The sequence below is a fragment of the Cryptomeria japonica genome, chromosome 11 (genome assembly GCF_030272615.1).
Source record: "Cryptomeria japonica chromosome 11, Sugi_1.0, whole genome shotgun sequence".
NCBI classification, from domain to species: Eukaryota; Viridiplantae; Streptophyta; class Pinopsida; order Cupressales; family Cupressaceae; genus Cryptomeria; species Cryptomeria japonica.
Genome location: NC_081415.1, coordinates 202441455 through 202469233, shown reverse-complemented (window position 1 = coordinate 202469233; position 27779 = coordinate 202441455). Strand labels below are relative to the sequence as shown.

The following is a 27779-nucleotide window of genomic DNA, read 5'->3' as shown; positions in this document are numbered from 1 at the left end:
AGTGTTGGAGCTTTTGCATACAAATGTATGGGGACCTACTCAAGTATCTTCTCTTGGTGGCTCTCAGTATTATAATGAACACAAAGAACACACTGAAATAACGCTGGAACTTTTAATGAATTACACACACTTATAATGAACACAAAGAACACAATACTTTATCTCGTGGAAACCCAATGAGGGAGAAAACCACGGCAAATAATGCAAGTAATTTTATAATTGTCTTTTACATAGATTTGTAGGCACCAACCTCTAAAGTTTGTGAGCACCAACTCCTACACTGAAAATTAAGGCACCAACCTTCTGAACATGAAGCACCAACTTCAAAGAGATTTTGTGAGCACCTACCCACTAGAAGCACCTACTCCCAAAACTGAGACAAGGCACCAACCTTCTGAAAATGAAGCACCAAACTTCACCAATATGAAGCACCTACTTCACAAAGTTAAGGCACCAACCTCAAAACAAAACTTTGTTATGAATACTCCTCTAATCTGCTGTGACGAACATTACTATCCAATCAAATAAATCTGATCATGATATCCTCATAAGTATGTCATACAAATCTGAACATAAATTCTCCACCAGTCTAATATGAATCTGCTCATAATCTGCCCATAAATTTGGGTGCGATTTCTTCAGTCTTATTATAAATCTGCACTTAACTTTCTAAAACTCTTTCTATACATTCAGTATTTAGGCATTTCTTACATTCAGATGTATGTAATTATTTTCCTTTACAATATATCTACATCCACAAGTTTATAGTTTCGGCATACTTCAACTCAACACATCTCAAATGTTCAATCTTATTTCATTTCCTTATATATCTTCTACGTAACCATTCATGAGAGGTTACATCTCTTTTGGAACTAATCACCTTTTTAATGACAATTTACCTTTTATTAGATAATCATATATTTAGATATAATATTCTCTTTTACAAAGAAAACAAACCTGTGTCTTCTTAATAAATCACACCCCTTCTCCTTACACATCGTATCATATTAAAGATGCACCCTTTGATATTATTAATTCTCTTAAACAAATCGCTTCTTCCCTTTTTTTTTTAAAATATCAATAATATTTTTGATTAATGTAGACACTAAGTCGTGTTCTAATCAGGACAAGGATATACTGTGCACAACACTTCTTTTGCAACCAATCATATCCACTGCTTACTGTTCCTTCTACAGTCATGTTTAATGAATCATTATCGTGCCTTTCCATTCATTATTATTTATTCAATGAATTGTGGCATTCCCAATAATTAATCACTGCCAAATTTAATCGTAATTATTTGTCTTATCTAAATTAGATCGCTGCCATAATATCATTATTTCGTTTACTTTAGACTAACAAATCTAAACTGATCGCTTATTTTTATTGTTATTTCAACAGCATCATATAACAAACTTATGTGTTAGTTAAGGCTTGCTGATCTGTATCAATTACCCGTGGTCTGTATCTCCAGAATGACAATTCTGTATCAGTATTCAGTATTAGATAGCAGCGTTATATATCAACATTATATCTGTGGTCTGTATCAGCATCATGTTCTCATTATGTTTATTTCTGTATCAATCTTCTTTGTTACTGATTCTTTATTTGAAAAAATACAACTGTGAATGACATTTGATATGCCTGTGACTTCTGTGTATATGTATTTATTTCAGTCTGTCGTAATGTTCCCGAGTCCTGTGTGTATATATTTCAGCGTTCAACAATATATGTGTGTCTGAGTTTTTGTATGTTGACTGGGACTACTGTAAGTATATCTGATTGACTGTAAATATACTGTGAATGCATCTGTCTATATATATGTGTATATATATCTATTGCTGTAAGATATATTATATATCATTATATTATTATTTTGTATATGAACTGTATGCTGTTTCTATATTCATTGTATAACTATCATCAACCATGTATATCAATTATATGGAAACTGTTCAAGCAAACATTAGCAATCACTCTGACATCAATGACAAATTTTTCATCAGAAGTAACCATACAAGCATGTAGAACATCAAGACAATGTGAAGATGAACTCTCATATGCTAAATAACCAACACAAATGGCCACCCAACTTCGCTGTTATAACTCTGATCAGCAACATTATGCCTGGAGTTGTGAAGCAACTCATCATGATACATAAGATGCAATGCACTAGTCATGTCAATGTCAGGATCCCAAATAACCCTAGGTGCATAATCAAGCTGCCCTGTACTACTGTTATGAATCAAATCATCAACTATCCAACTGAGAACTTCACTCCAAATGAAGCCACAAGTTCTTCCAACAATCAATGCTATTAGGAATTCATGAATAAGCCAATCTTCAGCTAGGAAAGTGTGTTGAATAGTTCTCCAAGACCTCCAAACAGATGCTGCAACTTTACCTATATTTCCACAAGTTAGTGTTCCTTCATTGGAGGTTGCTCTGCAACTTTACCTATATTTCCACTAGTTAGTGTGCCTTCATTGGAGGTTGCTAAGTAAATGTTTTGCTTAGTAATGCAACCAACAAATTCCCTCACATGATGATCTGCATAGCCCGATGAAAAACTTAAGAAGATGGAATCTCCAATCAATAAGTACATCCCTGCCCTATTATATGAAAGAGGTGACAAGTCCACTGATGAATGAGAGATGTTTCTATTACTCAACAAAGACAGGCTTTTAGTGGCTGGTCCACTAAGTATGCAACCAAATATCTCATGAACTCTAGGTAGGGAAGGATTAACTTCACACTTGATCATCCCAACTTGAATGTTCTCAACCCAAGGTTCAAAGTTTGACTTATGAGATGAAAAAGAATTGCTGATCAATTTCATAGAATCAGAGTTACACTCATACCTCTTCAAAATACCTTCGCTGTCCTCTTCTTCCCTTGGAAGAAATAAAGATCTAAGGTCTGATTCCCTTAGTTCACTTGTATGATCTAACTGTTTGCATCGCTCTTCGACCCTTTGAAGATGTTGTCTTGCTTGGCCAACAAACTTCTTTGCTTGGGTAGCTCTATGTAACCAATCTTTATTCAACCTTTGACAATGTTTTATATCAGCTACTCCAAAGTACACAAAATCAGACTTATGATGGATTGTATCATTCACATCATCATGTCCCATGCTTATACATTGTGTACCATCAATTGTAGGTTGCATATCATTGATTTCATCTTGGCCAAGGGCTGCAATATCTTGAGAAAGATGGGCTGCATCACTACTGTTATAAAACTCAGAATCACTGTCATACGTTTGTGTCAAATCTTGAATTGGCACAAGCACCCTTTCATTGGAAATTTCATGTTCAGTCTTTGTACCTTGAGTGTCAATTCTTGTGGACTCCTCTTCGTTGCTAAATCCACGTGTCAAGGCTGCAATCTCACGGGAATGAGGGAAGAAACTAGAACTGTCCAAATTCAGAATTTTGGGCTTCTCTACCATTCTTTCTTCGAAATCATTAAACACCACCCAATGATCATGCAAGTCTTTTCACACCAACAGCTTTTGTTCCCAGCCTTGTATGCCAACTTTTAACTTTTCAACATGTGTAGGAGTGGTGCCAATATGAGAGACAATGATCACACTAGTAGCTGCATTAATATCATTGCCCTTAGAATCCAATTTATCACTATCCATGTCAATTTCATGTTCTTCATCAGTCTTTGAGCAATCTGAATACTCATCAAACCTCTTGTGAATGACCTCACTGCAAGGTTCATGTGACGACAAAGAACTACTGGTCAAATTCAGAAAATCAGAATCCTGTTCATCAATAATCTCTCCATGGGCTGCCGTACCTTGCATATTGCTTGAAGCTACAAACTCTTCTTTCACATCTTCCACCATGAAGGATGGGACAGTGTTGTGACCAACCAAAGAGGCACCAATTGGGTCTATACCTTCATCTAACCTCAATTGACCGTCCAAGTAGTGTGACTTCTGAAACAAATGTTCTGATCAGTTTATAGCTTCTTCCTCAGCACTTTTCCCATCCAACTCATGCATCAAGAAGCTATCATCAGCAAAACTGTGGATTGGATCATTTACCTCATGCTCTTCTTTACTTGCTGTCATGAAATCAGATGGTGGGCAAACAACGTTTTCAACTTATATCATGTGTTTATCGATCCATACTTGGCTGTCCTCAATGCATGGCTCATGTGTTAATAGTGGACTGCTGATTGCATTAAAGAAATCTAATTTATGATCCCTTGAAGTGTCTTTGTTATCTTTTTCAAGCTCTAATCTCTGATGCTGAAAGTCATATGCTGCCTTACCATTCCGAACCTGCATTTCCAATGTGGTCTTTGCCTCCAACCACAACCATGGTGAAATCATCATGATGAACCAAACATTATCATATTCCTTAATAGAAGTAGCTGTTATAAGTAACTGATTTTCTGAATTATGCAATGAATTAGACATACACAAAAGAAGGCAATGATTTGGTATCTCGTTATACTCCTTCGTAACCAATTTGTCCCCCATGTCCTTATCTTTAAGCAACTTCAAGTAATCCTCTTTCATCAACTCCAAAGCCTCCTTGAAAGAGTGCAAATGTGAATGAGAGATACCATGTCCCATTCCTTTTTGTCTTTCCTCTATTTGGGCTGTCCAAATGAAACCCTCTAGGTGTTTATGGGTGCTATCCATTATGGACATTGCTTGAACAATTTTATCATTCTTCACACCATCAAATGATCTTGCAAATCTTCCCAAACCAAAGGCTTTTGTTCCAACTGTTCTTGGCTGCGATAGACTGATTTTTCATTATGTGTAGGAGAAGTAGAATCAATTATCACCCTGGAAGAAGCATTAAGATCACCCAAAGAATCCATGCAACGACTGTCCATATCACTAGCATGTTCCATGCTTTTGAAATCTTCAAGGCTAAAGTGCACTTGCATACACTTTGCTCCCCCATTTTGTAGCCTTTCATGTCTTGAACCTTTGTCTTCAACATATTCAGTCAAAGTATCATCATCATAATCTAATATATTTTCCATTACTAACCAAACCCAAGATGTAGCATGCAAAATAAACCAAACATTATCAAAATGCAAGATCTTTGTAGTTAGCAACCTCTTAGTCTCCTTGTTCATCTTTTTAAAATAAAATGCTTCATAAGATCTTAACAATCGTCCTTTCACTGTAGATGATGTATGAATAACCAAAATGAAATCAAGTATATTCCATTTCACACACATGGACAAATCACTTGTGGCTGGTTCATCAAGTGTGTAACTATTATCATCATTGTTTTGAGTCATCAAAGGACTCTCTAAAAGAGGAAACTCATGAACCTCGTGATGCAAACTAGATGCACATACTGAATTTTCTGAATCATACCTTTTCTCTTGTCCACACACAACAACATATTTTTCTTGTTTGCTTACCTCAAGAAGATCTTCCTTTGCATGCTCAACTTGTATACATTCTTCTCTTGAAATAAATAATGATCTAATGCATGATTCCCTTTGTTTCCTTGCATTATCTAGCTGGTTGCATTGTTCCTTGACCTCTTGTAGGCGTTGTCTTGCTTTGCCAGCAAGCATCTTTGCCTTCTTAGCTCTTTGTAACCATCCATCATACATTCTTTGTGTCTTCTTTACACCTTCCAAGCTATGATAAACAAAATCGGAACGTTTGTGGCTTGAATCCACAACATATTCCTCATGTTTGACTCTCAAATCTGGAGTGCCATGTTCTACTTTTTTTTTTCATGTGTAGGAATTTTGTCATCATGGGAATCAACTATCACACTAGAAGATGGATTGTGATCACCTAAAGAGTCCATACCATCATTATCCATGCTAATCTCATGCCCTACATCAAAGGAGGTCATGTTTAATAAACAATGGATCATTTGGCTCTTCACTTGTATTTCCAGTCCTAGGTTTTCAATTCTAATAAATGGGTCTCCGGAGGGCTTCTTTGAAGCCTCCAGAGGATTGAGACAAGGGGATCCATTGTCTCCCTTTTTCTTCATCATCATGAAGGAAGCTCTCGGCAGGGCCTTCAGGAGTTCCCAAATGATTGGGCAGATTGAAGGGATTAAAGTCACTAGTACTATCTAGGCCATTACCCACCAACAATTTGTAGACGACACATTGTTATTCGACATGGCCAAGAGAAAAGAAGGAAGATAGTTCCTCTAGATATTGAACTAGTATGCCGAAGCATAAGGGGAAGAAGCAAGTAAAGCAAAGAGGTATTTTTTCTGATGGTGCCCCCACGAAAAGAAGCAGAAATCCTGAGAATCTATAAATTCAAAATGGGGATTGTAATGTCCCCTACTAGATATAGGCCTGTTTAACAACAATTACCTAATTTCAATACACTTATGACTTAAATTAATTTGCTTAATTAGGAAACAATTTCCATTTAACTTGATAATAGTATATCTGAAACAGAGATTTATCACAGTACTCAATGTAATAATTTTTGAATCTAATATCGTACTGCAATCAAGAATTTATAAATCAGAAGTAGGGCTTGAGACTTACCTTGTATTAGAGGAGTGGAGACTTATAAAGATAACCTGCACCCACAAAGAAAGACAAACACCTACAAGCATATCCATTCTTAATCAGTTGTAATCTATTCTAACGTAACAATAGAAAGAGTGGGTCTATGAGACATGAAAGGGTTGCTTGGGTCTGTTGTCTACCAAGTCCAAGGAATGGTTGCTTCTAACCTCCTTGCTAGACTTGGCAGCCCATGTTGCTGTTCCTCCAAGCCCATTTCCTAAACACACATCACCATCTTTGTGAGTTTGGCATAGAGAGAGTGTGATGTCCCCTTCTTGTTGACATCAGTTCTTCAGTGAGGATTAGGCTATCATCCTGGCCCTCATAGGCTAATGAGGCTGGTTAGAGGTCTCCTAAGGATTTGTATCATCTCTAGTGTTCAGAGTGCTTCAGTTTGGTCTTCGTTTGGCATCATTCGGACATCGTTTGCTCTACTTACTAGTTTTAGTAAGTCTTGAGATGTTAGAGATGAACCCCTCTTATTTTCAGTAAAGGGGGTATGGTCATATGTAGTTTCCTCATGTCAGCTCCCTATTTAGACGGTGTGCAAAAATGTTGAGTAATAAAGGAGATATTAATGTTTATTTGGTTATGATCTCATATTATAAAGTTATAATATAATTTTATAATATAACTTAAGTGATTTAAGTTGAGGGTCTTGGCATCATGAGAAGGGGGCCGTATTTTCAATTAATTGTGAGCACATAACCCAAGGTCATATTACATTTAATGATGCCAATTTAATGTAGTAACATTTAGTGTTATTAAATGAGCTTTTTAGGAGAAATCGAACTTCCTCGAGGAATATATATTTTGACATGAAGAAGTTCGAATCATTATTGTTTTGGCGTTCTTCTTTCATGACTTTGGAGAGCAGAGACCAGGGGTTTCAGTTTTTCTTCGCCATTGGAGAACGTGAAAATCTTCAATGTTGCAGCCATTTGAATTGGTCCAATATCCAGTGAATTTGGCTACCAACGGGGACTTCAATCAGAGGTTCCATTTGTTCTTAACCAGTGAAGTTTGTGGGCCGAACATAATCAGTTTGAGGGATTTAAAGTAACAGATTGGAGACTTGAGATAAGCGATATCTTTACCAGCAGCCACCCATCATTTATGAGCTGCCAATCACTCCCAAGTACCTCAGCATCACAGCTGCAAATAGGGCGAATTAGCAAAGGAGGCGATTTTGAGGAGGGAAGCTTTAAAAATTCTCCAAAAATATTCGAAGGTGGTGGCTTATCATTAGGAGCCTAGCACAACAATTCTGGACTAATTTGGTGGGTTATTGCAGCAGCTGGGACATTCATATCAGGTTCATAATTGCAGAAGTAATTTGCTTTTTGTAATAAATTTCAATAAAGCTTTCAAAACTTTGCATTCGGGATAATAGTTGTGTCATAGCCTGATAAATGAATTATGAGTGATTTTCAGATTGTAAGCATTAGTTTGTTGTAAGTTTGTTGCAAATCTTTATTTGGCTAACCCTATCAAAGAGCACAAAAAACTGAAAACCATAAGAACACAAAAAAATTGCACTTGAAATTTAGTATTTGAGAATTGAGGACAAAGAGGTTCTCTGCATTGGTATCAGAGTGGTCTCCTTCCACCCTGTGGGGTTGAATCAGTTTGTTAATGCAACTGAGTGACAAAGAAAGAAGGTACTATTAGAGGGAGTACAGGAAAAATTGGCATACACTAGAGATACTTGAAGGGGAAACAGCTTCTGGTTTGATTGGTGTTCATTAGGGGTCATCCTCAGGACCATTAGAACAGGTTGCCAGAGTGGGTTATAGAAGAGATAATAGTCCACCACGTGATGATGCTGCAAAAGTGAGGGCAACCACTAGAGGATTACATGATGGACAACGGATAGCTGATACACTTTAGCAACTCACAACAGCCATTCGACAGTTGGCAAATCCCCAAAGGCAGAACTTGGAACAGGTAAATAACAGGAGAAGGCAGAGTCAAGAACTTGAAGATAATAGGAGTGTAGTTGGGACTTCTAAAGCACATCGAGAAGCTACTCGCATTGGTGATCGGCCTTCAAGACCCACATTCTTGAGAGATGAACTAGAAGAAGGAAGAGGAGATGGGGAGGCTGAGTTCGTAGATAATGTTATGATGTTGCATGATGAGTGGAGTTTGCTACCTCTTGTTGTCAAAGAACATATGAACTTTGATCAATATATGAGTTAAAAGAGAGAAGCTGCTAGAGCTAGGCAAGACAAAAGGCCTAGAAATCAACATAGTGATTTGGAGTTTGCTACTAGCAAGGTCACGTTACCTTTCTTTTATGGGAGTGGTACAGTCACAACATGGACATGGATGCATAAGCTGGACACCTACTTCACTCTGAGGCCTATGACAGAGGGAGATGCAATAAATTTGCTACATTACATATTGATGGAGTTGCTCACAAGTGGTGACACAATGGGTTGATTACCTTACAAGATGAGGAGATCACCACCTACCAGGAGTTTGCTGATTTGTTGGTGGAGAGATTTGATAAAAAGGATCCAAAATCTTATTTCAGGGACCTTACACAACTTAGACAGGTGGGGAGTTTGGAGGCATACATTGGAGAGTTTCAGAAGTTGTCTTGTTTGGTTACCAATATTTCGAATTAGTGGTTGGTAGTGTTGTTTGTTGAGGGACTTATGGAACCTTTGAAGGGTTGGGATAAGGCTTTTGATCCACCTAAACTCCAAATAGCCATGAAGAAAGCAAGGAGCATGGAACTTGTAGCTTCACAAAGCAAGTTTTCATCTAAAGGATCCTCTTCTTTCAAAGATAATAAATCTCTCTAAGAACAAAGAAAAATCAGATTAATAGAAAGATCAAAAAGGGAAATCAGCAGCACCTATGGATAGAGAAACATTGAATGATTTGAGGAAAAAGAAGTTATGTTTTTATTGCAAAGGACCCTATGACGCAAACCATGATTGTCCCCTGAGGCTTAAGGGGAAATCAAATCGTGTTATGTGGGCATATTATGAAGATTCTGAATTTGAAAATTTGGACCAGCAATCCAATCCAGAGGAATCCGAGGTAGAAAAGGAGGAATTTGAGCCTGGGAAGCTAGAAAAATTTGATGCTCATGATGAGGATGTCAAACTTAAGGAAGCACGTCTTACTAGTATTCAGCCGGAGAGGTCTTTCAAGATACGTGGAGTGTTGGCAAGACAGAAGGTTATCACCTTATTAGATACAAGAGCCCCACACAATTTCATAGATGCCAGGTTTGTTGTGAGACGTGGAATACAAAATGAAGAATTTGAAGGCATAAGGGTGAGAGTAGTAGATGGTTACACCCTCAAGTGTGATAGAATGATTACAAGACTTCCTCTACGCATCAACAATTTTGAGTTCAAGGCAGATTTCTATGTTGTGACTATGGGACATACTCAATGACTCTCTTTGACAAATGGATGGTTATCATAAATACTGATTAGTATTATTAATCGATGTTACTTTGAATGTTTTTTATCCCAAACATTACTCCTTCTAATAGCATCACTTCTTATAATAATGCTGCATTTCCCATATGTATCTATTATCAATCATAGTTGTTTTGATGTATAATCGTTAGCCTTAACAGTCCGAGCCTAATGATTACTGTTATTATTTCATAATTTTGCTTGACTCATGCATGGCTTGTATTCTCCTCATATTATCCTTGATTTGAGACGTAGTTGTTCCTTTATAGATATAATAACTTATGCCTTTGCCTATCAATCATAGTCGCTGACTTACATTTGGTAAATGATTATCGATGATGGTTATGTTTGGTTATGTCTTGGTACAAATTGATAATGACGGTATAGAAAGTATCTCATATTCCAGTTGTATGCAATAGTCTTCACTAATTCATTTGAACATCTGAATAAGTATATCTACTTCCGCTTACCCCATCCTATCATTGATCAATATGCTCTAATTGAGGTCTTCCTTCCTTAGTCAATTGATTATTGGACATCTTATTGGGTATAGTATTCAATCATTATCGATACTATATCAGTTGAATCTTATTTCCAAATTTGTCTCCGTAGGAGACTTTTGAATTTGGCTATCTCCCAGAACTAACCTTTGGAGGGGAATAACATAATTAGAGTTTCAAATGGGGACATGTCAGGAAACTTCCCTACTCTCATTTTGGTCTTCCTTTGGATAAGGGTTTGAGAAACACCAAGTCATGGAACCCCTTAAAACAAAAAATTGACAAGAGATTATTTGCATGGAAGGGACGATGGCTTTCGTTGGCAGGGAGGACAATAATGCTCAAGATGGTCATTTCTTCTATGCCTATCTACTTGCGTTCTTGGCTTGCTCTCACTTCAGGAGCAAATAAAAAATTGGTTCAAAAAATGAGGATATGCTTTTGGCAAGGTATAACTGAAAAAGATAAAGTGGCACTCATATCTTGGGGGAAAGTATGTAGATCGAAGGATCAAGAGGGAGTGGGGATTAGAAATTAGATGTGGCAAAATAATGCGTTAAGGGTAAAATTGGTTTGGATGATGTATAAAGAACCTTAGTTGAAATGGGCCAAAATCTTGCAGGCAAAATACATGGTTGACAAAAATCCTATTGACATAATTAAGATTGCCAATCCTCCCAAAGGCTCAAGTGTTTGGAATTTTATGCTTAATTGCTGATTGGTGATTACAAATTATCTATCTTGGGATATACATGATGGGGGTTCTTTATTTTGGGAAGATTCATGGGGTGGATACCCCAGTTTAGACAACAACTTAGAGGTAGATGAAACCAAGGCATATCTGAAAGAGCATTGGGGTTGTCTTGTGAAAGATTATGTTGTTTTGCCTTGGGATGGAGGTGGAAGGATCTCCATTCTTTGCCTTTTACTAGAGTAGAGATCAACCAAGTGTTCGATGTTATTTGAAAAAGAAGGATAATGTTCAGGAATGGAGTGGGCAAATTCTTTTGCGCTGGTTCAAAGAACGACCAATTCAATGCCAAAGATAGTTATAAAGTTGTGGCCAGGAATGTCCTTCAAGGAAGTTTAAGGAAGTACAGACATCTCGACCTCTCTTTGTTGGAGCAAATTTTGTATGCCCAAAGCTGGGGTATTTACCTGAGCTACAACCCAAAAGAAAATTTTGACAACAAAAAAGATTAGGAGAATGGGCTGTGAAGGCCCTCACTCTTACAAGATATGTGCTTTGTAGGAGTGAGGAATAAATTGTAGATCATCTACTCTTGGGAAGCCCCTTCTCACAAAAGTGTTGGTGGTGGCTATGTGCGAAACTTGGTTGGGTCATGGCATTACCAAATGATATCATGAGCCTTTTGAAATGTTGGCCAATCAAGATGGGACAAGGACTTCTAGGATGTTTGTGGATTATCTGTCCTTCCATATTAATCTAGGAAATATGGAATGAGAGAAATCAAAGAATCTTTGACGACAAAGACATGCCAATTGATTCCTTTTAAAACAAAGTTGAAGCCGCTATAGTTGAAATTTCCAATAGTAGGACAACTGCTCACATGCTAAAGATGGTAAATTTATAGATTGGGATGAAAGCATGAGACTAAAATGGAATGGCCTAAAGGCCCTCCATTTGTTGGTAATGGTGGCATCACGACAGAAGGCGTAAGGGCTCTAACTAAATGGCCTCCACTTGAATTTGGGTGGCATACACTAAATTTTGATAGGACCTCTCGAGGGAATCCTAGTGCTTCAGGTGTAGGATGCATCATTGGATTGTGGAACATAAAGGTTGTTGGAAGGCTGGTTGTCCCATTGGAGGAAGACACTAACAGTGTTGTAGAGTTGAAAGCTCTTACACATGGACTTATATTCTGCAAAGATTTGGAAATATCCAAACTAGAAATTGAAGGTGACTCGGCTTTGGTGATTAATGCAGTTAGGAAGGGGGAGACGTGGGGCTTTGGTGGATGGGATTGTGGAACTCCTAAATTTCTTTGAGGAATACACCATTAATCATGTTTATAGAGAGGCAAATATGGATGTTGACGAAATGGTCAACCTGGCAGTGAAGTTTGGGTCGATTGGACCAGAACTTCTTGGAAATTGATGGCTGGTATATGTCTTCACCTTTGTTGGCAATTTGTAGCATTGATTAAAGATATGGTGCTCAAGACGAATCTGGGCCTTTGGAATCGTGGTCATTGGCTTCCCCATTTTGACCAGCCCTTTCACCAACTTAGATCTTCTAGTTTGGGTGGTTATTTGGGTGGTGGTGACAGATGCAAACAAGTTGGAGACCATGACAATTGTACGGGATGAGATCGATCATACTTACTATGCACATTCGTTATGCATTCGGTGGCAGTTTGAGGTCGTTTAAAGGTGGTGTGGTACAAGCAACATTTATTTCAGAATCAATGATGGAGAAATATGGGTTTCTTGGGGTTTGATTTTGTGTAGTTGGTATACGATATCAGTCTAATCAAACCTTGGATATAGATTTTTGTGCAGAACATGGAATGAATGTATGAAGGGGTGGCATTCTCATACATGCTATTAGGGTTAAAACTTCAACATTTATGGCATTTTCTTTGCCTACAGTGATGGTTCAATCGTTGGGCCCCTAAATTGTACTATAAGTATCTCTCACTACTCATTTCACTATCAGTTTCTATCATGGAAAGACCTATTTGCCTAAGAAGTAATAAGAGATAGATGTCCTTTTTGGATCATTTTTTAGACCAACAATTGTAGATGATTTGTAATGCATCTACAATCCTAACGATGGAGGCTATCCGAATGGTTGTGGGATGGGATTTCTTGACCTCTACCAACAGATATAGTGTCCATACAGACATATCCTCTTGCTTCCTTAGCTCACTGCTTGATTTGGGGGAGCCAAAAGTCTTGACCCTATTGCTTCTTTGACTCATTTATAAAGATGAGGTTGTTGGTGGATGATATTGACATGGTGGTGGTTGCAAAATTTGTTGGATGTTCCTGAGAAGTTTGTTGGAATGATGTGTTGTCATTGATGTCAACATGTTCTTTTGTATTCCAGTGTTCTAGTTTGGTTGGATGAGTTTGTGTTGCAGATGAGCTGATGCAGTTTAAAGGGTTTCTGGTATGTTGTCTGTAGATGGTTCATTCCCATTTGTAGAGGTTCGCATGATGTCTTGATCAAGTTATTAGATCCGGTATTGAGGATATTATTCAGTTGTTCGTGTTATTTGGTATTCTAGTTTGTGCTCCGTATTGCTCCGGAATTGCTATATCTTTAGTAGCGGATATGGGATGTATTTTGGACATTGATGTGTGTCCTCAGTTTGATTGGTTTATGATTTGGAAATCCACAAGTGAATCTTTCAGGTTGACAGTTATGTTGGTATTCCTGAGCTCCGGTAGAGAGATGATGATGATTCTTGTAATCCGAGTTGTTGCGGTTGTTGTGGTGCAATTCACATTGCTTGTGAATATCTCTAGATCGTGTTCTATGCGTATTGGTGGTCCGCATTGATTATTGTGCGTGTTATTGAATATTTTCTTTGTCCGATGATGTTCTTCGTGTTATGCGACATTCTTGGTGGTTGTAGCGTGTTGTGGATGATCGAGGTGTAATAATTGGAGGTTTTGCGTGTTTGCGGTATTGATTTGGGTCCAGACTATGTCTTAGCCTACATCGTTTTGGTTGGCATGTATTGTTGTAGCGTGTGAGGTTATTATTTTGTTATTTGTGTTGAGGGTTTAGCGGACCTTGAAATATAGGTTGATGTCATGTTTAAATAATTGTAATAATCATGTAAGATGTGTGTCTGCGATCTTTGAGAGTGTGTATGATCGAGTTGTATGTGCGAACACGTGATTTGATCGTTCAGAAGTGTGAAGGAGAGAAGCGAAGTGTTGCAAAGCAGACTGTGCACTTAACCGGAACTGTACTCAGGCATATGGAGATGCTATTTTCATAGATCATGTAATCCAGATTGTTCTTCGAATGCTTTTGTAAGTCAATGAGACTTCTTGTAAGGCAATGAGCCTTTCCTAAAGGTTGTAGCCTTTCTGGGTTTCTTATTTGAGCAGTGAGCTCTAGGCAGTGTGCATGTGCATTCACCATTGTGTAATATTTACATTTACTCCTAACAGGGTATTATCTCATTGTAGGTAGGTTCCCACCGTGGTTTTTCCCTTAACCGGGTTTTCCACGTCAAAAATCTCTATGTTATGTGTGATATTGATGTGGTGTTGTTTCATGCTTTAACTGTAAATTATCATATCTGATTTGTGGTTTAAGTTGCCGTGAGTTTTTATGCAAACTGATTCATCGCATTGCCCCTCCCCTCCCTCTCAGTTTGTTGCATTGTTGCCAACAAAATTGAGAGTTGGTATCCCTTGGCTGGATGATATTTTGGAAGTTTTTGAGCTTGGGTGGCATTGGTAAGATAACCCTTCATTCTCAGTTTGGATGCACAAGACTTGGCGCGACACAAGCAATGGGCTACGATAGGGAGGGATTTCCTCTGCAAGGCTGTTGGAATTGAGGTCAGTGAGTTGCTATGGTTGGAGGAATTTGCTAAGGAGGCCTGCCTCTATGATGGTGATTGAAAAGTTGAGAAGGTTTTCTTTTTTGGTTTTTGTGTTTTCAATCTTGCCTCAAGAATGACAAAAAAAGAGGGTCCGTTTTTGGGAAGATCAAGAGCTGGGTTGTTGGCAACTCACTATTCGCTTTTGATGTAGTATGGTTCCTACTTTTGAGACTGAAGACTTCTTTTGATGGTTGTCTCAACCAATTTGTGTTTTGGCTCGGTGTTGTCGGGGTTTAGACTATATGATAGAATATATGATCAAAGGGATGTTACAAAGACCTTGCATTGCACCCAATAGTTGTAGGTTAGTTTTTGTTGGTCTCTTTGTGATTATTACCTTGTTGTTATGAGTAGTTTTCGGGAGGTGCTTTTTGGTCGCTGTGACTATCTTGAAGCATCTAGGCTTGGACAAAAGCTAAACTCTTTGTATATACTTTTTAAGTCAATAAAATTTCTGCAATGACGCATTATCTAGCGAAAACAAAAATTTAAAAATAAATAATGTTAAATTTAAATCTATTAAATGTTAATTTTTAATAAAATTTCAACAAAAAAATAATTTTTATATGGCTAATTATACATATTTATAATGTTTTGATTAAGTAAAAGCAGGTTTTTGAAAAGAACCCGAACCTTTTACAAAGCAGGAAATATAGAAAAGACTAGAAAACACCGTGCCTGATCACTTCAAATGATAAAACAAATCCCAACCTAACAAAAAGGGACCACAACCTTTAAAACATAGCATTACATAGCATTACGTAAAAACACTAGGAAAAGACAGCATCCGAAAAGCAGAACGACAGAAAAAAGACAGATACAAGACAACTGACAAAGGAAATATAGAAAAGACTAGAAAACACCGTGCCTGATCACTTCAAATGATAAAACAGATCCCAACCTAACAAAAAGGGACCACAACCTTTAAAACATAGCATTACGTAAAAACACTAGGAAAAGACAGCATTCGGAAAGCAGAACGACAGAAAAAAGACAGATACAAGACAACTGCCAAGACAGACAGAGACAACTATATGCTTTTCATAATATCCTCAGCTTGGACAATCATCAACTTCATGTTGTCCGCCAAAGTCTTTAACTCCTCCAGCTCACGACCTTTGATGTTGCCCTTGATCCTAGTATTGGCTCTGGTTCTCTTCTCATGGCCTTTTTTGTTCGGCTGATCCTTATCAACTTCCTTTTCAATATTGCTCTCAATTCTATTGATCAAGATGTTCATGTTATCCACCGAAGCTTTAAGGATTTGGAAATTTTGTTCTGCAATCTTCTTAACAGTGAGCTCCATCTTATCAATTCTGGCAGTGTCCATTTCTTTCCCCCTTTATTTTCTTCCATCTCTTTAACTTTTTTTTCAATGGCAATAATTTTACCCACCATGCTTTCAATGGCTTCCGCATTATTAATAGCAACTGCCAGTTCTTTAACATTTTCCGTTAGGGGTTTCTTTCCCACCATAGCTCTTTTGACAGTCAACATATCTTTCTTCAAGCTACCAATATCCTTCACCATCGTACCAACAGTCTCACAGGAACCCTTTATAGTCGCATTCTCACCAACATAGTCACTAATCTTGCCACTTTTGTCTTCTTGCTCCTCTTTCTGCATGTCTTGGGCATTCAAACCCTCAATGTTGTTCGTGACCTGATTCTCCTCCCCCTCCTTATCCTGTCCCTCATCCTTTTTATTCTCCTCTGCTTCTTCTCCAGAATCAATCAGGATTTGGCTGATTTCTTTATTGCTTTCCTTACTTGTCTGCTTCCTCTGCATTTGCTTTCCAGTAACTTTCCCTTTCTTCTTTTTGATAAATTTCCCTTCAAAGGATTCGGCCTCAGACTCCGAAATTTCTGAATCCACCACAATCCTTTTCCTCCTAGCCTTTGTGATAACCCCTAAAAGTATCACATAATGTAAAAGTATTTGCATAAATATATTTATAGATTAATTAAATAAATAAATTAATGATTAAACTAATAAAATATATTTAATCATATAGTAAATATCAATCAGATATTTAATAGGACAAAAGAGAATTATTTAAATAAATCTTTGTAATAAATAAAAAATAAAAAATAAAAAATAAAAAATAAAAAATAATAAAAAAATAATAATAAAAATAAAATAAAAATAATAATAAAATGAAAATAATAATAAAATAATATATAATAAACAAAACAAATAATAAACAATTATATATTTAATTCCCCCCACACCCGATCACCTCCGCACAAGAGGTGCGACGGTGATCAAGCTGTGATCACCACCGCACCCCTCCATACGGAAGGGCACTGTGAAGGGGTATAGCCCCTCACGGGAGACTAATAAATATGGGGGAAAGGAAAAGGAAGGAGTAGCAAGCGGGTGGGAAAGGAAGAAGAGAGAGTGGTTGCGTACGAACAGGTATGTGTGGTATGCTTTTCACGTAAGGTTATTAATATGTTAATATATGTAACTAGAATATAGGGTTAGTAAGCTATGACAACTTTCAGTATTTAATTAATAATGTGTTAATAACAAGGAATGTAGGTAATTAGCATGTAATGTTATTTACTTATTTAATGAATACAAGATACAGATTAACACGTTAGGGAATGAACATGTTAATATAGATTTAATTAAGGAGATTAATAACAATATGTTGATAGTTAGGTATATTTAAAATATATGTTAACAAATACATTGTTAAGAATATATATTAATAATGTGAAATACGAAATGGAAATAATAATAAATTGGCAAATACAATATAAATAGGATTAAATAATGAAGGCCATAGGGGGGGGGGGGGGGGAACTCCCTGATGCCTAATGGAGGGATACGCGAATCCCTGGTTGGCAGTATATATATATATATATATACTGATGATCTATATGCATATATGAATGGCTTGGTTGACATGTTCATCCAAGAAGAGTTGGATCTGGCCGGTCCCCTCTAATGGACTTGGGTGATGAGGAACATCACCCAAGGCAAGGAATTGACTTATGGTCTGCCTTGGATGGCTTGGGTGTAAGAAATTACACTCAAGATAGGAATCAAATTAAAACCTTGGTTCCTGGATGGCTTGGATGTAAAAAATTACATCCAAGACAGGAATCGAATTAACCTTTGATTTCCTGGATGGCTTGGGTGTAAGAAATTACACTCAAGATAGGAATCAAATTAAAAGCTTGGTTCCTGGATGGCTTGGATGTAAGAAATTACATCCAAGACAGGAGTCGAAGTTCACCTTCGACTTCCTGGAGGGCTTGGAACCAAGATGGGTTCCAAGAAGGTGAGCTTCAGGGCAGCCTAAGAATATATCGCCATATGGCGTCCGTATCCTTTTTATTAGATTAAAATTATGATTATGTTAATTAACTATTAAAAATAGATTGCAAATTTAAAAATGGTTTATTTATATATTTATATGTTGTATTCTAACAATCTGTTTTGCAGGATAATGATCTCTAACTAGTAGGGACATTACAGCCTTATTCTTGCCTTTTTTGCTAGTCTCCTCCGAGCCGCCCTCAGTCTCCGAATCAAAGTTGAAGCCGCTGGCTTCACTCTCCGTATCCTTATTTCTAGCATATTTTCCTTTTATAGGTTTTTCAATACTCTTCTCTTTAAGCACTTTATAGACCAGAGCCATAAGACCCTGGTGCAGGGCGTGGTCACCTTTAGGATCTTTTTGAATCTCCTCTATTGTGTGGTCCATAGAGCAGGCCAGGTAATACGGCAAACTCACCTTTTCCTCATGGCGAAAATGGTTCAGAAAAACAAAATGGTGACCATATGCTCTGGTAAATCTCCCATCCAACGTGATATAAGTAATAGCAGCAAATAAAACAAACCTCCATGGCCTGCATATTCGTTTCGGGGAATGATAGGAATTAACTATTTTCTTCCTCTCCTCATCCATTACAGGGAATTTGTCTGCAGCTTTATCAGAGATGCTACGGTCCCTATAAAATTTCATATTTATAATGTTATAAAGGATACGAAGAACTAAACAAAAACCTATAATAAATTAAAAAATACTCAACTCTCGAAAGGCTTATTACCGACTAACCTAAAGCTGAAGAAAATATGCAAAACTTCGCAGAAGAAATCTATGCTTAGGAATTTGTCGAAGAAATTCTGTTAAAGAAATTCATGCTAAAGAATGTGTGGTTCATGGCTCGTCTCTCCAACTCTTGTTACACGCTACAAAAGAAATGCTCTCCAAGGAAATGTGTGGCTCGTCCTTTCTGTTACACGCCACAAATGAAATTCCCTAGCTGCTAGCAAGGGATTGGATGAAATATGGGAATTGGCAGCAAAAAAAATTTGCGCCATAGCTTAAAGAACTCACTCATGGACTACGTTGGCTTGAAAAATTGTAAAAAAACCCTACTGAAAATATTTTTGTGAAAATTTATTCTAAAAAAAAGGTAGCGTTTTTTTCCATATGAGTAGACACGCGAACTTTTGCACATTCAATGCCTATTTTAAATGTTTGTCAAATTTCAAACTTAAAGCATGAACTTTGGTGAACCCTGTGACACAACATCAGCCTATAAGGTAGCTTGCACCACTTGATCCAATATAAGTTGAATATTATTTGTGTACCACAGGGATGCCCCACACCCCCTAAATCCTTGTGTTTTTGGGACAGAGACGTCTTTGGGATGTGGGGACTTGGAGGGGACATCCTGTTGCCCTCAAGACGTCTTTGGTATGTCTCACTCTTATTTGTGGACTTCTAGGGGACATCAGGGTGTTCTCGAGAGGTCCCACGGAGTCCTAGGAGTTCCCCAAATGTCTTGAGTATGCCTAGGTGTCTTTTGTGGCATGACATACAAAAAAATCGTTATTTTAAAATCAATCTTTTTTCTTGAACTTGGTCCATAGGCCCAAACACTAACAGCCTATAATCCTGACCCAAATCACCAAAACTCTATAAATTGCCTTCCAATCTCATTTCAACTCAACAAAAAAGTAATAGAAAGCAGATAGGCCATGGTAGTGTGTGTGAGAGTAGCAAGCTTGAAGGTGAAAGGTGAAAGAGTGAGTGAAGACAAAGAAGATTAAGGAAGAGCAGGAAGAGGAGAGGAGGGATGTCAACTCAAGCATTTTTCAAATTTCAAGCAAAGAAGTAGGTTTCTTCCATGACTGGTTTTTCAATTTTGTAATTTTATTACTTAGTTAAAGTTTCTAAGTTCTTTCACTACAATTTATGAATTGAAATATTAGTTTAGTTTTCAATTTTGCAAACGAATGAGTGAATAATAAATATGATATTAATGATTCATGATCAAATTTTGCCTTTTTCAATTATATAGCAGCAAGCTGCCATATTTTATTTTACTTTTTAGATGTTCAAATTTTATATTTTGTCAAATTAGGATTATAACTTTTGTGTATCCTTTGCTTCTGTGCTTCATGCAATCTGAAGTAAGAAAAACAAAAGTGAAATCCTTTTTTGACAACGATTCAGATTTTATTTGTGTATCCTTAACTTCTGTGCTTTGTGCAACTTGAAAAATAAAAATAAAATCCTTGTGTCTTAATTCCTTGCATTATGCATAGTTTGAATTTATATTTTAAAATTATATTATATCATTTATGGCAGTGTCACCATGAGTTCTTATGGGATGAGTGAGGACGAGGTTGAACTTGAGCCTCAATTGGTTGAAGTTGAAAGTGAAACTGAATCTGATTATGCACTTGATGAAAGTGCAAAAGTAGAGAGGGATGGCTGTGAAACCCAAACCACTAGTTCCATTGCGAGTGCAAATATTTGTTGCCCTTCTATAGTATTTGCCAAATTTTCTGAGGGTCCTTTTGATCCTAATTCTCCTCTAAGGAAAGTTGCATGGGCACAGATATGGGTGCAATTTTGGATACGGTATTTGGTACGGATATGACTATTTTTCAAGATCCCCCCCTATACACACACACACACGCGCGCGCCGCACTAACTATTATTTATTATTAATAATTAAATGTTAATATATTTCTAAATCATATTTAATTTATTTTATTTTAAATTTTTTATGTTCAACAATATATATATATGTATGTATGTAAACTCTTAATTTTATTATTTAAATGTTAATATATTTTTGAATCATATTTAATTTTTAATTTTTAATTTATAATTAAATGCTTAAATATTTAACTACTATTTATTATTAATAGTTATACTAAATTAATTTTATTTTTTAATTTAAATTTAAATGTGAATGTATTTAACTATTTATATATTGAAATTTAAATAAATTTAAATATTAAAAATAACTTAAATAATCTAGTCTCAATGCCTTTGCATTGTCTCTCCTAACTTTGAACTTTGTATAAAAATAAACTTTTAATTGACTGAAGAAGAACAAGAACTTGGAGTCCATTCCCTCACCATTCAATCTGTTGGATGGAAGTGTCATTGAGTGGAGATCAATTACACTGGGTTTCATTCACCTGCTAGCTTCTCCCATTGGCCATCGTTCGTCAGCTTCACAAATTGAGATCCGAAACTCCTACGAGGATTTAAAACTAGTTTATTTTAGAACATGAGCAAGCTGGTGTTCACTTGGAAACGACACAAATTTTCAAAATGCCGAATCCAGATGTATCTGTTACGGCTGTAAAATTAACCTAAGTCTAGATCTAGGCAGGCATGGTTTCTAGGCCATATTTGAGCTGTCACACTGTATCCATATCGGGTATGTTGGTACGTGTACTAGGGGTAGGATGTTCTCATATCCCGCAACCTTGCTTGTAAGACAATTTGCAACAAAATTACAAGTCAACCCTTGGGCATTTGGGGGTACTAGGTTTTTAAAGTGCCACTTTGGTAAGGTTGAATTTCAAGGTAATATTACCAGATTTAATACCCACGTCCTTCATTTTTGAGGAAAAGGTGTGGATGTATGTGAGAAGTTGAAAGAAAAATTGAACTATAGGGCTGAGACATGTAACTGAAGTGGTTTAGGTGGTGAAGACAATGCAACTACATTTGTTTCTTTGTCTCTAAGGTTGAGGGTTCATCAAAGACAAGGTTCTACTCATACTATTTAGTAGAGGCTTGTTGAACATTTGGCAATTTCTTTTACTTTAGGGGCAATATAGGCTGGGGGGGAAAACAAGATGACAAGTGATGCTCTTAACCCACTAGCAGAATTATTCAATGTGCCAATGACATTCCATTCCATGTGTCTCACTTGAATTATTATAAGGAGGTGGTGGCAAAGATAGCGTGAGCAGGACCATCATATGTGCAACAAGGGGAAACAAAATTGAGAACCATAATCTTGGATGAGAATTATTTGAGATAAGTACTTTAATAGAGAAAGTGAAGGAATCTTGGGTCAAAGATGGATGCAACATAGTCATGGACGAGTGGGCGAATATTAGGCATTGTCCACTCATCAATATCATGTTTACATGTACAAAGGGCCCTTGTTTTCTTAGGGTTGTTGATTGTTTAGGGTATTGCAAGTATGCTGGTTTTCGATTTCAAATCCTCAAAGATGATATAAAGGAGGTTGGGCCACAAAATGTTGTCCAAGTAGTGACAGATGAGGCCCATGTGTGCAAAGTTGCAAGGAAGTTGATTGAGGTATATTACTCCTTGTTGTTTGCATGCCATGAATAATGCACTCAAGGACATGGGAAACATTGAACGGATTGAAGCAACTATCAATGATGCTAGAGATGTATGGATGTTTATCTGTAACCACCACAATCAGCTGCACTCTTTAGGACCTTATTTAAGAAGGAATTCTTGAAACTTGTAGAGATCAGATATGCATCGTATTTTATTCTCTTGGAAAGGATGCTTGAGTTGCAAGAGGCATTTCAACTAATGGTATGATAGTAGAATGCAATTGCTGGTATAAGTCGAAGACAAACCAAGAGAAGAGGGTTCAGGAAGTGGTGAAGAGTGATGTTTTTTGGGGTGATGTAAAATATGTTGTCTCCATCGTTACACTCATCTTCCAGGTGATTTATATGGGGATGCAACTGCAGATAGCATTGGAAAGGTGTATGAATGCATTGATTCTATGCTTGACCAAAGGAAGGTTTAACCCAACATTGCAATTCTACAATGAATATATTCAACCAATCATTTATTAGAGATGGGAGAAGCTCACCATTCCCTTGTAGATGGTCGTCTCTGCATTGAACCCAAAGTGTTATGTGCAAAGCCCTAGCAGAATTACACTCGTACAAGATGCTAGGATGTAGGCAAGGTTCATGAAGGCCATCCAATAGATATATGATTCTACAAATGTCAACATCAATCATATTGAGTGGACTTAATTTGCCACTTTAGGGATTATTCTGAGGAGGCCTAGATGGATAAGGAAACTATGGCACGTGAGGACCCAATTTTGCGGTGGATCTTGCATGAGCCAACTTTGTTGACTACATCTCTAGCCATTTAGTTGCTATCACAGGTTAATTATTTTGTTGCTGAGAGGAACAGGCTTACCTCTAGGAGAGTTGAAAAGTTTGTGGGTTGTACATAGTGCCTTGCGTTTCATTGACCCCATGACTTGTATAAGGAGAGTTGAACATTGCGGTGGGATGTAGAGGTAGAGGAGGCAGCACAAATGATGCTGATTAGTACTAGTTTAAAGGAGCTTGAGCATGTGGAGTCCAACAGTTCTAGTAATGAGGAGCTTGGGGATGATTAGAGGCCTCACCTCACTCCATTTTGTTATTTTGAACATTTTTCATTGTAATCATCATTGTGAAATTTTACATACAATATAAATTTTGAACTTGACATTTTCATTAGTAATGGTCAGTTCAAAATTCAAATGTTTAATGCAATCATTGCAATGTGTTTAATTACAACTTAAGTTTAAAGTTTACTATTTAGTAGTTTTATTAGTTTGCCAGTGTTTCAGTTGTATACTTATTCCTTTATCTTTTTATAACAGATTTTCACAGTACTATATGTATTTCAGTGCCATCTTGTTGCCATTCCCAAACTTAGGCCCTTGGTCCCACTGCCCCGAAAACCCATCCCCCGCTGCACCCGCATCACCCCACCCCCCTTTAGGAAGTTCTTTGGAACTTTGCATATTATTTTAATTTGTTTTTAGTGACAACATCAATCATATTGAGAGGATAAAATTTGCCACTTTTAGGGATTATTCTGTGGAGGCCAGGATGGATAGGGAAACTATGGCACGAGAGGACCCAATTTTGTGGTGGATCTTGCATGAGACGACTTCTTTGACTACATCTCTAGCCATTTAGTTGATATCACAGGTTTCTAGTTCTTTTGTTGCTGAGAGGAACAGGCTTACCTCTAGAAGAATTGAAAAGTTTGTGGGTTGTACATACTACATAGTGCCTTGCATTTCATTGACCCCATGACATGTAAAAGGAGAGTTGAACATTGTAGTGGGATGTAGAGGAGCCAGCACAAATGATGCTAATTGGTACTAGTTTGAAGGAGCTTGAGCATGTGGAGTCTAATAGTTCTAGTAATGAGGAGCTTGGGGATGATTAGAGGCCTCACCTCACTCCATTTTATTATTTTGAACATTTTTCATTGTAATCATCATTGTGAAATTTTGCATATAATATAAATTTTGAATTTGACATTTTCATTATTAATGTTCAGTTTGAAATTCAAATGTTTAATGCATTCATTGCAATGTGTTTAATTACAACTTTAGTTTAAAGTTTACCATTTAGTAGTTTTATTAGTTTGCCAGTGTTTCATTTGTATACTTATTCCTTCTACATCTTTTTATAACAAATTTTCACAGTACTAAATGTATATCAGTGCCATCTTCCTGCAATCCCCAAATTTAGGCCCTTGGTCCCACTGTCCCCAAAACCCATCTTCCCGGCCCCCCATGAGGAAGTTCTTTGGAACTTTGAATATTATTTAATTTGTTTCTAGTGACAAAAGTAATGGTAATCCAAGATTCTATCTATGAGGTTTTAATTGACTTCTCCATCTTTTCGACAAAACATCCATGTATCTTTGGAACTCCATAAATTAGTTACATTCAATTAGTCAATCAAAGCTCATACTGTTTTGTTCATCAGGTAGTTCTACAGGTTCTTATTATTTTATTCATTAGACATTTCTGGCTCATTTATTTATTTGGTATTCTGTGGCCAATAATATGTTTTTGTTTTTACATGCGGCACCTGGGCTTTTTGTGGGAAGAATTTGATTGTCATTTTTAGAAAACTCATCTTTGAATGAGAACTTGACCATGAACTGCCTATGTGCCTAGTAAAAAGAAAATTATATTGTACCCTTGCTTACCGACTATCTCAGTTCTCAACTTCTATGTTTGTGGGAATGAAAATAGCTTTATATTCCATCTTTAACATGCTTTAGCTTTGTGAATTCTAAAGTCTGAAAATACTGCAGATGTGGTTGACAATGTGAACATTATTGTTTGTGCTTTCACAGGAAAGACTATAACAGTGGTCGTTATGTACTTAGAGTGAGATAGCATTGATGAATACAAATCATTTGCCCATCAACAGAACCATGCGATGTTCAGATTGAGATTTGGACTGCATGGCTGCTTCTGTGTTACAACTATTACAACTTTCTATTTCTACCAGTTAGTGCTTATAGTTTTTATTTCAGACCTTAGATTTGAGCTTAATTGTTGCTTGGATAAGTGCTAAATTTCAAGTTAGAAGCTTTCGGAGTCAAGTTTGAAAGATATATTGTACCTGCCATTAATTTTCAGTTTCTTTCAGAAATGTAAATAACTTCATACAGGAATCGTGAAATGTGAATCTCAGTAGCAGTTTGATGTGAAGATGTTCATCTAAAATCTGAATGTTTATTCCATTTTCCAGATGATTATGTTGACGTGTACTTTTGTAAATTTTTTTGACTCTTTAATGCTGGTGCCATCATTTGTAAGTGTGTTGGATCAGAGATGTGTTTGTTCAGGTGATATTAAATATTAATTTTGCAATTTGGCTATTGGAGATGCAATATTCCAATAATTTGCATGAAAGATCCAATATTGCTATATTTGTATAATCTACCATCTCACTTTATTCTCTTTTCAGTTTGATTATGGGTCTGTAATGTAATCATTATGCTGACACATAAAATTTTACTTGTTAGCTTGTTGCATTTGTAAAATATGTTGTATTTATCATGTAACCTTCAAAGCATTTCAAAAATTCGTTGAGTACAAGAAGAGTTAAAATATATTGGTGCGACATGCTGTGATATTTAACAAGTATAACTTTTCATCTGGCACCAGCCAAGGTTATATTAAAGCCTATTTGAAAGTGTATAGAAGCTTGGAATTGCGTTCATTCGTGATAGAGCACCTACAACCATCCATGATACCTAAATTGCTTCTTTGATGCACAAAACTTGCTTTTCCCAATGGTCTATTGAAGATGCTTGCAAAGGATTCTTTGCACCATATATATATATATATATATCACATTATATATTGATTGATAGTAACATTATATATATATCACATGTTACCGATTGCTTACAACAGATTAACTATATATGTGTGTGTGTGTGTGTGTGTGTGTGTGTGTGTGTGACTGTCATTGTTGCATTAACCGATGACGGTCAAAGTCAAAATATTATTAAACCCGATAGTATTGAGCACCGCAAATGTTTTGATGCATACCCAATAACTATAACGGTGACTAATGCATACGAAGAGTCATGTTTACGTAGGACCATGTGACTCTATGTGGCATAAGCCACGTAGAAGTCATGCCCCTACGTAGACATGACCTTTCACTACTATACATATACAACGACATCAACACTTGCTGGGAATGAAATCAATAACAGTGGCAATTTCATGATCCAACAAGCAGTCGATAATATTCATCAAATATTAATTCACAGAAACATTTTTATACATCAGTGATCAATATATTCATATCAGTGATCTCATTGAAAGTCTGTTCTTACTATATAGTATTAGACTTTGTTTTCTCTATCTCTAATCTAGATTCCTTAACATTGTATCAGAGCCAAGTTGGTAGAGAAATAAATAAAAGATATTGACATTTTTAATTAAAATTCAGACTTGTATTCAGAAACAAAGGAAGAACAATCATGGTGAACAATGTTAGAGTGGAGGATAGACTTGAAGGTGCATCCAACTTTGTCTCATGGAGAATTCAAATAATAGCAATTCTTCAAGAAATTGAACTAGATACATACATAGAAGAAGATACAAAGATGACCGAAGACGAACTAGAGAAAACAACCTGGAAAAGACACAACAACAAGGCTAAGAAAATAATAATTGATGCTGTTAAAGATCACATTCTTCTAACCATATCAAAACTAACTACAACTTCTGATGTGCTCAAGACCATTCAAAATTCATATGAAATAAATAATGCAAGCAAATTGCTCACTTTGAAACAACAATTAATGCATATCTACACGAACAAAGGAGAAACAATTGCATCCTATTTCATGAGGATTTCAGAGTTGAAAGACCAATTGTCAACTATTGGAAATAATGTATATGATATGGAGCTATCTCTAATAGCACTTAAGGGATTACCATCCAGTTGAGAATCCTTTATTCAAGGCATTAGTGCTCGACTGACACTATCGAAATTTGATCAACTCAAGAACGATTGCACTCAAGAAGATTCTTGACTAATTACAAGAGGGATGGGTCCAAACAAAGAGGGAGAAATTCAAGCACTAAATGCTAACA

The 27779-nt window shown here is 36.7% G+C and overlaps 1 protein-coding gene across 3 annotated transcripts in view; it reads left to right on the top strand.

The window, feature by feature from the left end:
* Nucleotides 1–25978, top strand: part of LOC131041338 (protein virilizer homolog) — a 204525-nt gene extending 178547 nt beyond the window's left edge. For all 3 annotated transcript variants that reach the window (XM_057974388.2, XM_057974383.2, XM_057974393.2), the window contains one exon: nucleotides 25511–25978. In XM_057974388.2, coding sequence (XP_057830371.2) covers nucleotides 25511–25522 — 12 coding nt within the window. In that variant the 3' untranslated portion in view covers nucleotides 25523–25978. The remainder of the gene's footprint in view (nucleotides 1–25510) is intronic.
* Nucleotides 25979–27779: the final 1801 nt, after the last annotated feature.